The sequence below is a fragment of the Ostrinia furnacalis genome, unplaced genomic scaffold, assembly GCF_004193835.3.
Source record: "Ostrinia furnacalis isolate ACB-3 unplaced genomic scaffold, ASM419383v2 OfSCF7316, whole genome shotgun sequence".
Classification (NCBI taxonomy): Eukaryota; Metazoa; Arthropoda; class Insecta; order Lepidoptera; family Crambidae; genus Ostrinia; species Ostrinia furnacalis.
The window spans coordinates 536,707-550,367 of NW_021137555.1; the positions used below are offsets into that span (position 1 = coordinate 536,707).

The 13,661-nt window shown below is 38.6% G+C and overlaps 1 protein-coding gene across 1 annotated transcript in view; it reads right to left on the reverse strand.

Annotated features, from left to right (window-relative positions):
- Positions 1–13,661, reverse strand: part of LOC114363844 (uncharacterized) — a 31,461-nt gene that overhangs the window by 4,166 nt on the left and 13,634 nt on the right. The window contains exons 2-7 of the mRNA XM_028319688.1: positions 8,112–8,222; positions 6,607–6,731; positions 4,978–5,088; positions 4,514–4,579; positions 1,836–1,972; positions 229–652 (exon numbers count right to left, since the gene is read on the reverse strand). Coding sequence (XP_028175489.1) covers positions 229–652; positions 1,836–1,972; positions 4,514–4,579; positions 4,978–5,088; positions 6,607–6,645 — 777 coding nt within the window. The 5' untranslated portion in view covers positions 6,646–6,731; positions 8,112–8,222. The remainder of the gene's footprint in view (positions 1–228; positions 653–1,835; positions 1,973–4,513; positions 4,580–4,977; positions 5,089–6,606; positions 6,732–8,111; positions 8,223–13,661) is intronic.

Below are 13,661 nucleotides of genomic sequence, written 5' to 3' on the forward strand. Positions count from 1 at the left end.
AAAACAAAATTCCCGTTATGTGTTACCATAGGGGTCACTTGCGTGGGACGTCCACCCACAAGGTGGTCCGACGACATCATAAAGGTAGCAGGAAAGCGCTGGACGCAGGCCGCTACCAACCGGGTAACATGGAAAGCATTGGGGGAGGCCTATGTTCAGCAGTGGACGTCCTATGGCTGAGATGATGATGATAGGGGTCACTTAAAAATTAGGGATTATTCCTCTTACCAGTCCATCCATCCCAGCTAGAGGCACCCAGCTGCCCCAGAAGTTCCTCCCGCCCCTTTCCCTCTGGTATTCAGAGGGCCACTGCACGTCAATCCTCCTCCCCAAGTTGATACAATCGTACACTCCCAAAGGCTCCGTTATCAACACTTTACTCCCCACACTGACGTTTATCTTCAACTCACTCTTCCCCGAATCCGAGCGCTTGATCTTTGTCTTTATCTCTTTAGTTTTTGAGTCCTTTTTCGAGTCCTTCTTCAGGACGGACTCCTTGTGGGACAAGTCCGAGTAGTGAGTCTCTTTCAACGGTATCGATTCGGGCTTCTCGATGTATCGACCGGTGAGCTCTCGGTAGCTCTCGCGCTCGTGACGTATCTCTTTGCTGAGCTTCGATAGGTCTTTCGATGTGCCCTCGTTTATGAAGTATCTGTAACAGAAGTGTGACGTCATTCGGAGTTTTAAAGTGAATGAATGAGTTTTAGTAATGATAAAAAATTGGAGAAGTAGAGATGAAATGTTCATTTATTAGTTGATGGCCATGAAGAAGACAGAGCCGATGTCATGCCATGTCAAAGTATTGAAGTTATGATTGTAAAATTATGAACTTGTTTCACCAGTGTCTAATAAAGTTTGGGATTTTTAACTGCAAATGCAATATAAAGATAAAGTAGACCAGAGGTGGAATTCTGTAAAGCAATCGTAATAATTTGACAGTTCATAACGTACGATTATCCTGTCAAACGCTTTGTTTAACTGACTTTATCGTACGTTATGAACTGTCAAATTATTACGATTGCTTTACAGAATTCCATCTCAGAATCAACTGAAATTCATCATCAGGTCATTTAGCCTCCATCGCGGGAGCATGGCTCAAATTTACTTTTAGAGACTTTACCAGCAACTAGTGAAACAGTACCTCTAGTACGAAACTTTCGACTTCAAATCGTTTGCGTATTTGAGTCGCCCATCAAAAGATTTAGTATGAACACTTAAACTGAACGTAACGTTATATGAGAAATGATAGCACGAAGCTAATTTTGACAGTCAAGATCGTCACGTTATCGTTGAATTCGAAGGCTGGGTATCGAATTTTGTCACAACACAACAAACTGTCGCAAACGAGTCGAAGACGAAAGTTGTTAGTGCTAGAGGTACTGGTCCAAAAACAGTATGATACAGAATAAAAATGCTTGAGAAAATAACGTTTGTTAGTCGTATACCTAGAAATCAAAAAATCCTAGTAGCTTTCACCTATTCGCATTTCACCGTGATAGCGTTTTTTGTTGTAGCATGTAATATCGGTAGTATATTTTGTTACTAGCATATATTTTTAACATATTTTTACAACAGTAGCGAATTTTGATGTAGCATGTATTATCAATAGCCTATTTATCAAGCCGACACAGGCAGGAAAGTAAATCTACTACGAATTTTTTAGACAATTGTAATTAGCGATCAAAAATTATACTACAAGAATAAAAATCTATTCAGAAATTTTGATATCGCGGCGAAATGCGAATAGCTGAAAAGTTACAAGGATTTTTTGATTTCGAGGTATACGACTAACAAACGGAAAATAGAAATGGTATGGGTGTGCAGCGTGCGTCTACCTTTTAAAGTCTCTGTCTTGCCTGGCGTTCCTGTTGGCGATGATCTTGCAGTCAGGCAGCGATAGGTCCAATCCGCTTGGAGCTAGTGCCAGGTCTTCCAACGACGATTCCGCGCTTGGGACACGCCCGCTCGACACCTGGGTATCAATTCGTTGTTTTAACAGGTGACCCCATAGATCGATTTTACCATTCGTCAAAGAGACTGTAGCCGCCAGCGACCACAGTAAAAGCGTCTTCGAATAGAAACAGTGAATGTTTGCAGCCGAAGCCACAAACAAATTTCTGCACAGAAACACACATTCGTCATCATAGAAACAGGAATGTGGCCCTAACAAGAACCGTTGTGTGCCGGTATGCACAATACTTAATCTCTTCATATCTTATCTTGATCACGTTCTGTCAGCAGATTTATCACGTATAGTGCTGATGCTGTGACGTCATTTGATCTATATCGTATAAATAGTCACGCCATCAACCATCAACAGCCCTTTACAGTCCACTGCTGGACTATGAGCCTCCTCCACTATAGTGGAGGGTTTTGCCATAATCCCCACGCTTGGCAGGCGGGTTGGAGATCGCAGTTTAAAATATTGATGTTTTTCAGAGAGCGCTGCTGCCCATTCTCTGTTTGATGTGTAGTCCCTAAAGGTTAGACCAGACCAACGCGTGCAGCCGGCGTGCACGATGACGATGGCGATGGCGACCAGACAGCGTGTATGAATTTGTAGCGATGTGTTCACATCAACGCGTCCTGTCATTAGTCGCGGCGATCTATGCAGCGTCTGCACGCAGCGATCAGCGATCATCGCGACATTTGTCACTGTGACGTTTCTGTTTTTTTAAATCGATGTAATAAATAGTAAGTAGGATCTGTTAAAAAGTTTTTACACAATTAAAAATGAATTATTCATAACATACCACTAGTCTGACCTACTTGAATAAAAAAAAGGTTTTAGAATAAAGTATCAATATCAGAATTTATTTTTTGGAAATAAACAAATTATTCTAGTTTTCTCGAGAACCTGCTTCTTCAACTTCATAAATAAAATTGGGATATTATCTGCAGAACAAAATAATTGAGAATGTACATGTCTGCAGCTTTCTCAAAGGCCCTAGAGCAATTCTAAGTACCTATGCCATAAACAAAAACCTAATTAAAGTCATCAAACGTCTCAGTCATTAATTTAGTGCCACTAGAAACACCTATTTGATCAAAACTGATGTCTTTTTGTATTTTTGGGTTATTATTGAAGACAAAAAAGATATTTGGACTATTATGTACTCTGTGGATTGGGTGCATAATGTAATTTCCTTTGCCTTAAAAAAAGTAAATGTCAAGATGACTGTTGCACCAAAAATGACAATGAAAATTGATTTTGATAGATGTTGTGTTGAGTTCTGTGTAGTTTTGTGCGATTTAACGATAAGAACGACAATGGTAAAAGGTAATGGGGGCAATTTTTTTCCCTCAAGGAAAAAGATGAATTGGATATAATCTCACTTGCCCACAAGGATACTGTACGAGCACGTCAGCATCGACCGCGACCTACAACATGCTAGCCGACTGGCCCATGAACCCTGAACGAACGTGCACCGTAGGCACTCTACACCGACGGCACATTGGACTGGACACATTGAATTTAATTTAAAAAATTTAATTGTGTACATTATGTAAATCTTGATATAGCAATAGCATAACAGTAATAAACCAGATATCAACCGTCCGCGTTGTGTTTCATTTCCCCCACTGAGGCCAAGAAAGCCTTAGTGCAGTCCTCCTTCCTATCAAACCTTTCTTTAAATCTAATTAAAAGGTATTGTTAGGGCTCTAGGGACTACAAACGAAGCCAGAAATATAGCTTGGTTATGAATAACCAATACCTACTACCTATACCGCATGTAATCCTGTCTCATTCTATAAATGCCGCCTGAATAAACTTGAGTGAAAACGTGTTTCCACTGTCTCAATTGCATCAAAAGCTCCAAACAAATCATTTAATTCAGTTTCCATTTTGCCGAATAGGCGTGAATGACAATATGCGTGACAGTGACAACCTGCACGCGCAGTGATCGCCATCGCGGTCGCGGCAGTGTGAAACAACTTTTGCACGCGCAGTGGTCGCCATCGCCATCGCCATCGCTGCACGCGTTGGTTTGTCCGAACCTTAAGTCGCCTCTTACGACATCCGCGGGAAGAGTAGGGGTTGGTGACAAATGTATTCTACTCTGCCGTCACCACACGGCTAAATAGTCACGCAGTTCACACTAATAAACAGATTAATAACAGAGACTAACAACAACTCTTGTATCATTCATACGGTCCCCCAACATGGCACAGTTGCATAGCCCTGAGAAGAGCTGTGATAACTCGCTGCAGCACTTATTAAAGGTATAAGGTAAAGTTAGGTTATTAGTTAGTAAAGTTAGTTAATCTTATATATATAAAAGAAAGTCGTGTTAGTTACTCCACTTATAACTCAAGAACGGCTGAACCGATTTAGCTGAAAATTGTCAGGGAGGTAGTTTAGAGCCAGGAGAAGGACATAGGATACTTTTTATCCCGTTCGAAATAAAAAAAAAGTCTGCTTATTTATTGCCATTAAGGCGGAACAAAGTTCGCCGGGTCAGCTAGTTTATTATTAAAAGACGTAATTTATTTTATTATGATTGCTAAGTACCTTAGCACTCGCCGCGCGCCTCGGCTGGTCCCTCCAAGCGCCTTCCCAGCCACTGCCAGTTGAACCCTGAAATATGCAATAAAATCCATTTCTATTTTAAAATAACATTGTGATGGATAGTGGACATATGAACTTTCGGTTAAGTTCAACGCACCTTATTTACATAGTTGCATAGATTAATAAAGTCCTAGATAGGTAGTAAGCGCAAGAAAAGTGAAGCAACTATGAAACGTCACACGTAGTAAAAAAATCGACAAACTATTGTTCCAATTATGTCTTATTAAATAAATAACAAATAATACAATTTCATAACGATAAAACTCTCTTACTTTGGAAAAAATCGCCTTTAAGATTATATTTTTTACAACGTTTTGACAGTAATAATGACATAAGATTTTTAGGGCTTTATTAATCTAAGCATAGCTGTAATAGGATCGATTGTGGTGTTTTGTTGTAGTTGGTACCTGCGCGTCGTCGGCGTGCGATTCTGCGCGCAAGTTGTCAGAAGCGGCGAGCAGCCGGAACGAAGCCGGCACCGCGCGCTCGCGCCGCGCCCGGCTGCGGCTGCTACTGGCCTGAATAAAGCATACAGTTAGTACGATTGTTCCCACGGATCTATAATATAAGGTCACCTCCAAAAGACAGACGAGATTTAATCTTAAATTAATTCGTTTTAGGGCTGATTTTTCAATCGTCAGATAACTTTTATCTGTAGAATAACCTTGTCATTTTGACATATTTCCCATATTGAAACTGTCAATGTGCCAAACTTATTCTTCAGTTAAAAGTTATCTGACGATTCAAAAATCAGCCCTTAGATCAGTGGTTCTTATCCTTTAAGTCACGAGGGACCATTTTACCAAATTTCTGTCTTGTCAGGGACCACTTTTTTTTTCAAATCCTATGATAGGGGAGGTCGATTTCTCGCCCACTGTGCGCCGTTTGCGTTGTGTTGACTCGACTCATTACGTCACGTCACTTGTTTATTACAATGTTTTCGTGGACCACTAGGAATGCCTCCAGAGACCACCAGTGGTCCGCGGACCACCGGTTAAGAACCACTGTTTTAGATAAACCATATTTTTATAATGCTAGTTTTCGAGATTTTTTGATGTTATGTCGAGTGAACCCGAAGTGCTCAGTGTGGTCCGGAGGCATGGCATCGATCGTGCCAGACAGTGCATTCGTGTACAAGGACTTCACGTCCAGCAGCTTATGTAAATAATGTTAAAATGACAGAGAGGGCCGATAAACCAAAGTACAGGATGCTCTTAAAAATATTACATTTAGTTTGTTAGGAAAAGTAAAAACAGAAACTAGCCTATTTTTTTGTTTTTAATGCTAGGGTCCAATTTTTTTAATGTAATTAGATGTCCTATTAAAATTTCGTCTGTCTTTTGGAGGTAACCTTATATACAGGCGGATGCTTTGGTCCATAAACACTTAACAATAAGAGCACTTTCACATTTCACGATTTTAGCAACGCGACGTGCGACTGACGCGCTATCGATAATTTCATACTATATGACAGCGGATGCCAGTGACGTAACTATACCATTAGGTTCTTAGGCTGGGACCGCCTCGCGTCGGTGGCCCGTGGCATTTTGCCAGTCCTGTTACCTTATACATATTTACGTCAGTCGCGGATGCCTGCCTTTACATTATAAAAACGCTGCTGTCGCGCTACTGACGTCCTAATTTGCTGTTAAACGTTGCATTTTTTTGCAAAAAGAAATGCAGTGTAGACATGTAATTGAGATCATTTACGCATCATGTGTTAAACCATGTTAAAATGTATGAACTGTATTATGTATGTGACTTTGTTGGTGTACCTTATAAATAAATAAATAAATTCGTGCCGCGCCTGGCGCTAGCATGAAGAGTACACAGTAAAGAACGTGGTCTCTCAAGATAATGAGTTTTATGGGATTCTCTCTTCCAGAAAGGCGCGATACCTACTAAAAGTTAAAACCCGACGATATCCTCCGGGACCAAGCATCTGTGTAAACAACATAAGCTTCAAAGCTGTCCCTGGTAAACCGCACCTGTTTTCCATAAAATAAATAAATAAATAAAGAAAATGCTCCTATTACCTGTCGGGCGGGTTCCTTGGCAGCGTTTCGCGCGCGCATATTGCGTTCACGGCGCGGCGGCGCGGAACTGGCTCGCTCCTCGCTACGCCTGCGGGGCGAGCTGTTGTCTTGTGTGCTTGCATACGCTACGGGAAACATGGAATCTAAATATACAGGGTGTTAGGTAAATTGATATATGTGCCGACACTAGGCATTAACATGGGCATATAAATGGTAGAGTTAAGTCAGAAATTTCGCTAGTATTTCATCATCATCATCTCAGCTATAGGACGTCCACTGCTGAACATGAACAATGCTTTCCATGTAGCCCGGTTGGTAGCGGCGGTAGTATTTAATAAACTGGTCTAACCGCCTCTGTGGTCTAGTGGTAAGACCACCTGCTTCAGACGCAGAAGTCCCGGGTTCGATTCCCAGTGGGGGCAGATTTTTCTGTTCGGTTTGATTGGTGGTAGGGCTTGTTCTAAGTCCGCCTGGCTAGCTACCACCACGGTAATGCTATCTATACAGTATTCCAACTCGGCCATATTTTTGAAATAAATGTCAACAGTCGCGCGGTACGTCACGGTATGACAACATGCGATAGGGCTGCCCACCTATAGTACCCAGTTTAATTACATCTGCCTACTTACAATTTCTATCTAGTTTTGTGATTGTACTTTTTTATTTAGTTAGACAAACAAAATACTTTGTGAATGGAATAGGTTAAAAATGTGTGTTGTTTTGTGATTAGTAGATTTAATTTATTTAAAACTACGTAAATAATTTTGAAACTTTAATAATCATAATGATCTGTTACGTTAATTTCGGGCGAGCGAAGTTGTGGGCAAAAGCTGGTTTAATACAATATAATTTTCATTTCAAATCAAACTGACTGAAAATGACAAATTGACTAGTTTTTGAACAATTTGACCGTAAATGACGGTCACTCAAATTCAATCAGTTTTGTCATTTTTAACACTTGGCCACCGACGTCCATTCGGCACATTCGCGACACCCCCGACTTTTGCATACCGAGCGCATACCGAGATTTGAATTTCGAAAGAAAGTTCTCGTTTCGTCTGTTTATATGAAGTTACAATACTGTATGATATTATTACCGTGGACTCTAAAGTAAACAAAATACAAGGGATCTCTTACCACATGTGATTATGCAAAATTATTTAGTATTTATATTTTCAATTATTTATGCAAACAATCAAGACGCCATCGCGCCATGCGCCATGTTCGAGTTAAGAAAGAGAAAGCGATCTTGTTTTGACGTTAGAGCGATAAGGATGCGTGCGCTGCGGACATAGATTAGTTAGTGCAGAATCGTTAAAACTATAGCTATCTCTTTCATTTGCGTGCTATTTCGTATCTTTTGTTTCACTTATCAGTTACATTTGTCAATGTGTGCAATTTGGAATAGCTCGGCACGGATTCAAATCGTAATTTCTATGAACGTAACATATCTATAGTTCTTTAATATCATTGGATCCAAGTATATTACAAACAATAATAATTACCAGCTTCCTCCAGGGTCCTTTCATGAGAGTGCTCCCGGAGTAATCCCGCCAGTGACGCTAGCGTAGACGAGGTCGGCTTGCCCGCGCTCGCCAGGCTGCCTCTAGTTCCCGCTGCAATAAAAACATTAAATAAGACTGGTGTTTAAGACCTTTTTGACACTTCAAGATTATCCAATAGTGATGACAACAGAGGTCGCATCGGCTCAACTCAATACAGTCTTTTAATTACAAATCTCCTGTAGGGCTCGTGTTCAATGCAAACATCAGTCACTCATTCATACTTATTCATTCGTTCCTTTTTGACATTCATTCTATTGGAGAGAATCGGACGGATTGCACGTTGGAGTCTATAACCTCCACCCCAAAATTGTTTTACAATTAATTAACGTGTGTCCAATGTGTCAATATACGCAATTTGAAATTTAACAAGTGTTTCCATGAACATTTGTTTTTGGTCCATCGAGCCTTCTACATATAACAGTGAAGAGGACAGTGATCATTTGTTTTTGGTCCATCGAGCTTTCTATAAAAGTGAAGAGGACAGTGAACATTTGTATTGGTCATCGAGCTTTCTATAAAAGTGAAATCGTGAAGTTACAAAGTTACAATATTACATGGAGTTTGGTGTGCTGCAAATTTACTCATAAAACTGAACGTTGGTGGTCATCCCACTACAACCTGAGTGCCGTCATCAATCTACCAACCGGGTGCCGATAGTCATCATATTTTATCAAAAATACTCAAAATACAAGTTCGTCGTGTGAAGAATCAAAATGGCTGAACGTATGCCGTCTCCCCGCCGAAACGCAAAACCATGAAGTTGGGCGCAGAAAGAAGCGAGCATTGAACGAGTTGAAGAACGAACAAGAAGAACGAGGTGAACATAGGCGCTACTTCCGGAAGACATCATTNTTACACCCATTTATGCTCTCTCTCTCTCTCTCTTTCTCTCTCTCTCTCTCTCTCTCTCTCTCTTTCTCTCTCTCTCTCTCACACACACACACACACACACACACAAATTCTTTCTCTTTCTCTCACACTCTAATATGTAGGTATATCGAATTTAATCGTAAAATAACAACCACCACTGTGGTCTAGTGGTAAGGCCACCTATAGAGGACAGCCAATTCCTCTGTGGATTAGGATTCCGAGTGAAGCTCGCTGATCATCCATCAGTTTTCATCAGGTCAGATGAAGGGCAAGAGATTCCTCGTAGTTGATAAAAAAATGTTCTGTTCAGTTATTGTCTTTAAATGTGTTCTACGTAACGTAAACTTAGAGAATTGCAATCATTAGTTCGTCCTAAGAAAGTCAAAAACATGTAACGGAATCTCCGACTTACCACTTTAGTGGAGCGATTACAGAAAATAATGGCCTATTAAGTACATGTTTTTTTGTGTTATTATGAAAGTTCAGAAAACTGCGCAGTTTTTAAAATTATTTTGGACCTATGGAATTTCTTTTTTTTTTTTTTAACTTTTAAGTTGAAAATTTTAGAATGTTCCGCTAATAGCATATTTTTTATGTTTCTAGCAAAAATTNTCGATGGCTCCTACGAATATGGGCGAAACTGCCGCTTACGCCTTTTTCCAATTATTTAAGCAATGATTTAATTTTGCCCTAATCTATAACTTCAGTAAAAAAAAAAAATTTTTTTTCGATTAAATACAAAATAAAATTTTAGGCAAATAGGCGTATGTGCCAAATTTCGTCACGTATAAAGCCCAATCACACGGTTCGCCCATCTACAGCGCTGAGAAGTCACGCCGGGGGCGCGGCGCGCGGGCGGAGGTGCCGCTTCGGTCGTTTTACTCAGTGTCGCGGCCACGTCCGTTACAGTTGCATTGCTCGTGCGTTGTAGCGTAATAATGTTATTAGTGTATTAGTATATCAACAAAAATGATGTCAACAAAAGGAAAGCCACTAACAAGAGCTCAAAAAATTATGAATCAAATTATTTGCCAAAGAAACGGTAGTGAATTTAACAGCGAAGACGAGAATCAAAATGAAAATAATAGAACTGAATGTCCAGGTAAGATGAGTCAATCATTTTTATATTGCTATTATATTCTAGTGAAGTAATATATTTTAAACTGTTGCAAAATGTTTTTATTTAGTCATAATTTAACGATAAACCTCGTAAAAAGGCGTAAATTCGCTTCCGCCTATTTACGTAGTTCGATTGTAAACAAATCACTTACGCCTCTAATTTTAAAATGGTATTTTTGGCGGCTATATGAACGCAAATTAGTTTTTTTAAATTTATTTGTAGCATTAATAATCACCTGACATCTAAGGTAATCAAATTATTACCTGATTATTGACAGTGATTTAAAAAACACACTGTGGCGTAAGTGTTAGTACAGGCGTGTTGTTCGTAGTTTATCTTGTATTAATTGTTTCATTATGATGATCTGTTTGATGAACATTACACCTATTGAGACGTAAGGGGAAGTGAGTTCGATGCCTAAACTAGCAGTTTTTTTAAACTAGCGAAGTATTTTTACCCGACTGCGCCAGAAGGAGGTATGTATTATGTTTTCGAGTGTATGACTATGAATGTATGGTGTATGATGTGGGTATATTATCTATAGGTATATTTCTTTGGCTTAAACGGCTTGACCAAAAGCGTGAGAGGGTTTAGTCTCAGAAATTGAATGTCCAAGTTGCAACAGGGTTCGAAAATATCCGATATTTATTATAAATATCAAAATATCGGATATTTATGATATATATCAGATATAATATATCAACTTTGATTATGAAATGTATCAATTTTGTATGAAAGCCATAATATTATTTTATTGTAATATTTATTAATACTATTGCATATTAATGTGTTACATAAACATGTTTTTAATGTTTTTAAAACTTAAAATCAGACAAATAAAGCAAAAACATAAAATCTTCTTTTAAATACGACAAATTCAACTAAAAAATAAAAATCTTATGTCAAAAAGTACAATACAGTGACAAATTTTAAAAATTTATATATATCATCAAAACCGGCTATATATATCGGATATTATCCGATAATAATATATCTTTATATTATAAATATCCCTTGATATATATCCTCGAACCCTGTTGCAAAACGTCCAAGTCGCCAATTAATGTCCAAGTCTCAAAATAAATGTCCAAGTCTCAAAAGTTTAGTTTCTTAAGAAATTATGAAATGAAATCTCTTTAATATTAGATAGAAACTTTGAACTTTTAAGACTTGGACATTAAATTTCTCAACTTTTTTGTTTTTCCAATAATATTTTTTTACTAATTTTATATTCATATGCCTGATTCAATTTCTTGACATCGGTGCAAATAAATCTTTATTGTTTATTATTAACTGATAGTTTTAAAATATATACATTTATTAATAAATTTTCTTTGGTTGCAGTATCTCCTCTACCTTCTGGTGCGGAATATGCAGTTGAAGATTTGTCTTTTGATCTTCTCACTCATCCAGATTTACAAGTAACAAGTGAAAATGATGTACAGGCATCTCATATTAATGACAGCGATGAAACAGTTATTCCTATTACACCAATGCCTTCACCAAAGATGTCATTTTCAGCTTATTCCGCAATGGAAAGTGATTATGATATATTTGCAAATTCCGATCATGTGACTTCAACACCAGAACCAAGAGAACCTTTTGATTATTTGTACGCAAATCCGAGTTCTGGTATATCAAGCGATGTTCAATCCAATCCATCAACCAGTGAACCAGCTGTATATTCGTCAAACGAAGTTTCTTCACCAACGTCATCAAGATTAAGGAGAAAGAGATTAACTAAGAGAAAGGATATCGGAAGGTTAAGACAAAGGTATCAAAAAGAATGGGTGGATATGAAACGTAAACGTTTGAAGAATTTAGGCCTACAGTACCATAGTCGGGATGGGAAATTACGTCATGAAAAGTCACTGGGCGCTTTAAAATGCTACCCAAAATGCGTGTATAAATGTTTTGAAAAGTTTACAGATTTCAATCGACAGGCAATCTTTGATAAATTTTGGAGTATTGGGAACCATTCAAGGCAGTGGGATGTTCTCGCTAAGTATGTACAAAAAATAAATAAACGTAGAACCATCACGGACGCTAATTCTCGTCGCACCTTTACTAACATTTACTACTTACCTGTGTTAGACAACGACAATACTGGATTTGGCATAGATAATGAGAAGAAACAGCGAGTTTGCAAAACAGCGTTCTTACAAACTTTTGCTGTTAGTGAAAAAGTAGTTCGGACAGCGTTAGCCAAAAAAACAAATGAGTTTACATCTACTGACCAAAGAGGTTGTCATAGCAGTCATCCGGTAGTTATAACTGATTCCATGATCGAAAGTGTGCGGGACCATGTAAAATCTTATAAGCCAGTAGAATCTCATTATTGCCGCAAAGACACGAATAAACTGTATTTAGACGGATCCCTTACGTTTAGACGCATGTATGCCATGTATAATGAATGGTTTGATCCCACAAAGTACTCGTCAAAATGTGGATCAATGCGACAATATCGCGATATTGTTAATAAGAATTTTAATCTAGGATTTCACAAACCTAAAAAAGATTTATGTGACACATGCCATGCTTTCAAAACTGCAACCGAACCAACTGATGATATGAAATTAACTTATAGCACACACCTACTTAATAAAAACTTGGCCCGTTCTTTAAAAGCAGAAGATAAAAATATTGCTGGATTAAACCCTGATAAAGTTTTTTGTGCGTGTTATGACATGCAAAAAATTTTATATTGTCCCCAAGGGGATGTGAGCTTATTTTATTACAAAATGAAGTTGAAACTGTACAATTTCACAGCTTTCGACGTGGATAAACTGCAAGGATTTTGTTACTTGTGGTCTGAGCAAGATGGTAAAAAGGGGCCAAATGAAATAGCAAGTTTTGTATTTGACCTAATTGAAAATAAATCTAGGGAGGGTTACTCTGATTTTAGATTCTGGTCTGATAACTGTTCAAGTCAAAACAGAAACCGTATTGTATTTTTCATGTACATATNTGATATTATTACCGTGCTACCACCATCTTACCTAAGTCTGTCGCCATAACAACAATGTTAACAGCATTGTTGTGTTCCGGCAGTTAGAGGTAAGATAGCCAGTTCCTTCGTGGTTGAGGATTCCGGTTGAAGCTCGCTTCCACCTTCGGCCTGATCATCACTTACCATCAGGTGAGATACAGGCCAAGAGCTTCCTCGTTGTGGATAAAAAAAAACAGAAAAGTCAAATAACAAGCCCGATCACAACACAACTACGCCTACGCAAGTCAATCACCTCACGAACATTTGCTGTGTTTTAGTAATTTTAGTTTCAAAAATAAGGTGTTCGCACTTTTAATGAAAAGTGCATAATTTTGTTGTTTCGTCTTTGTTAGCGCGTGGTCTTTACCATGATACCGAATCGTACATCAGCTGGAATGAAAATGAAACGCAAGTTGCGCGCGACTGGAGATGAAACGCGAATGAATTGGAGAAATTACAAATTAGCGCAATCGGGGCCTTAATCACCACCGCGGTCGCAGGCTGAACGCTG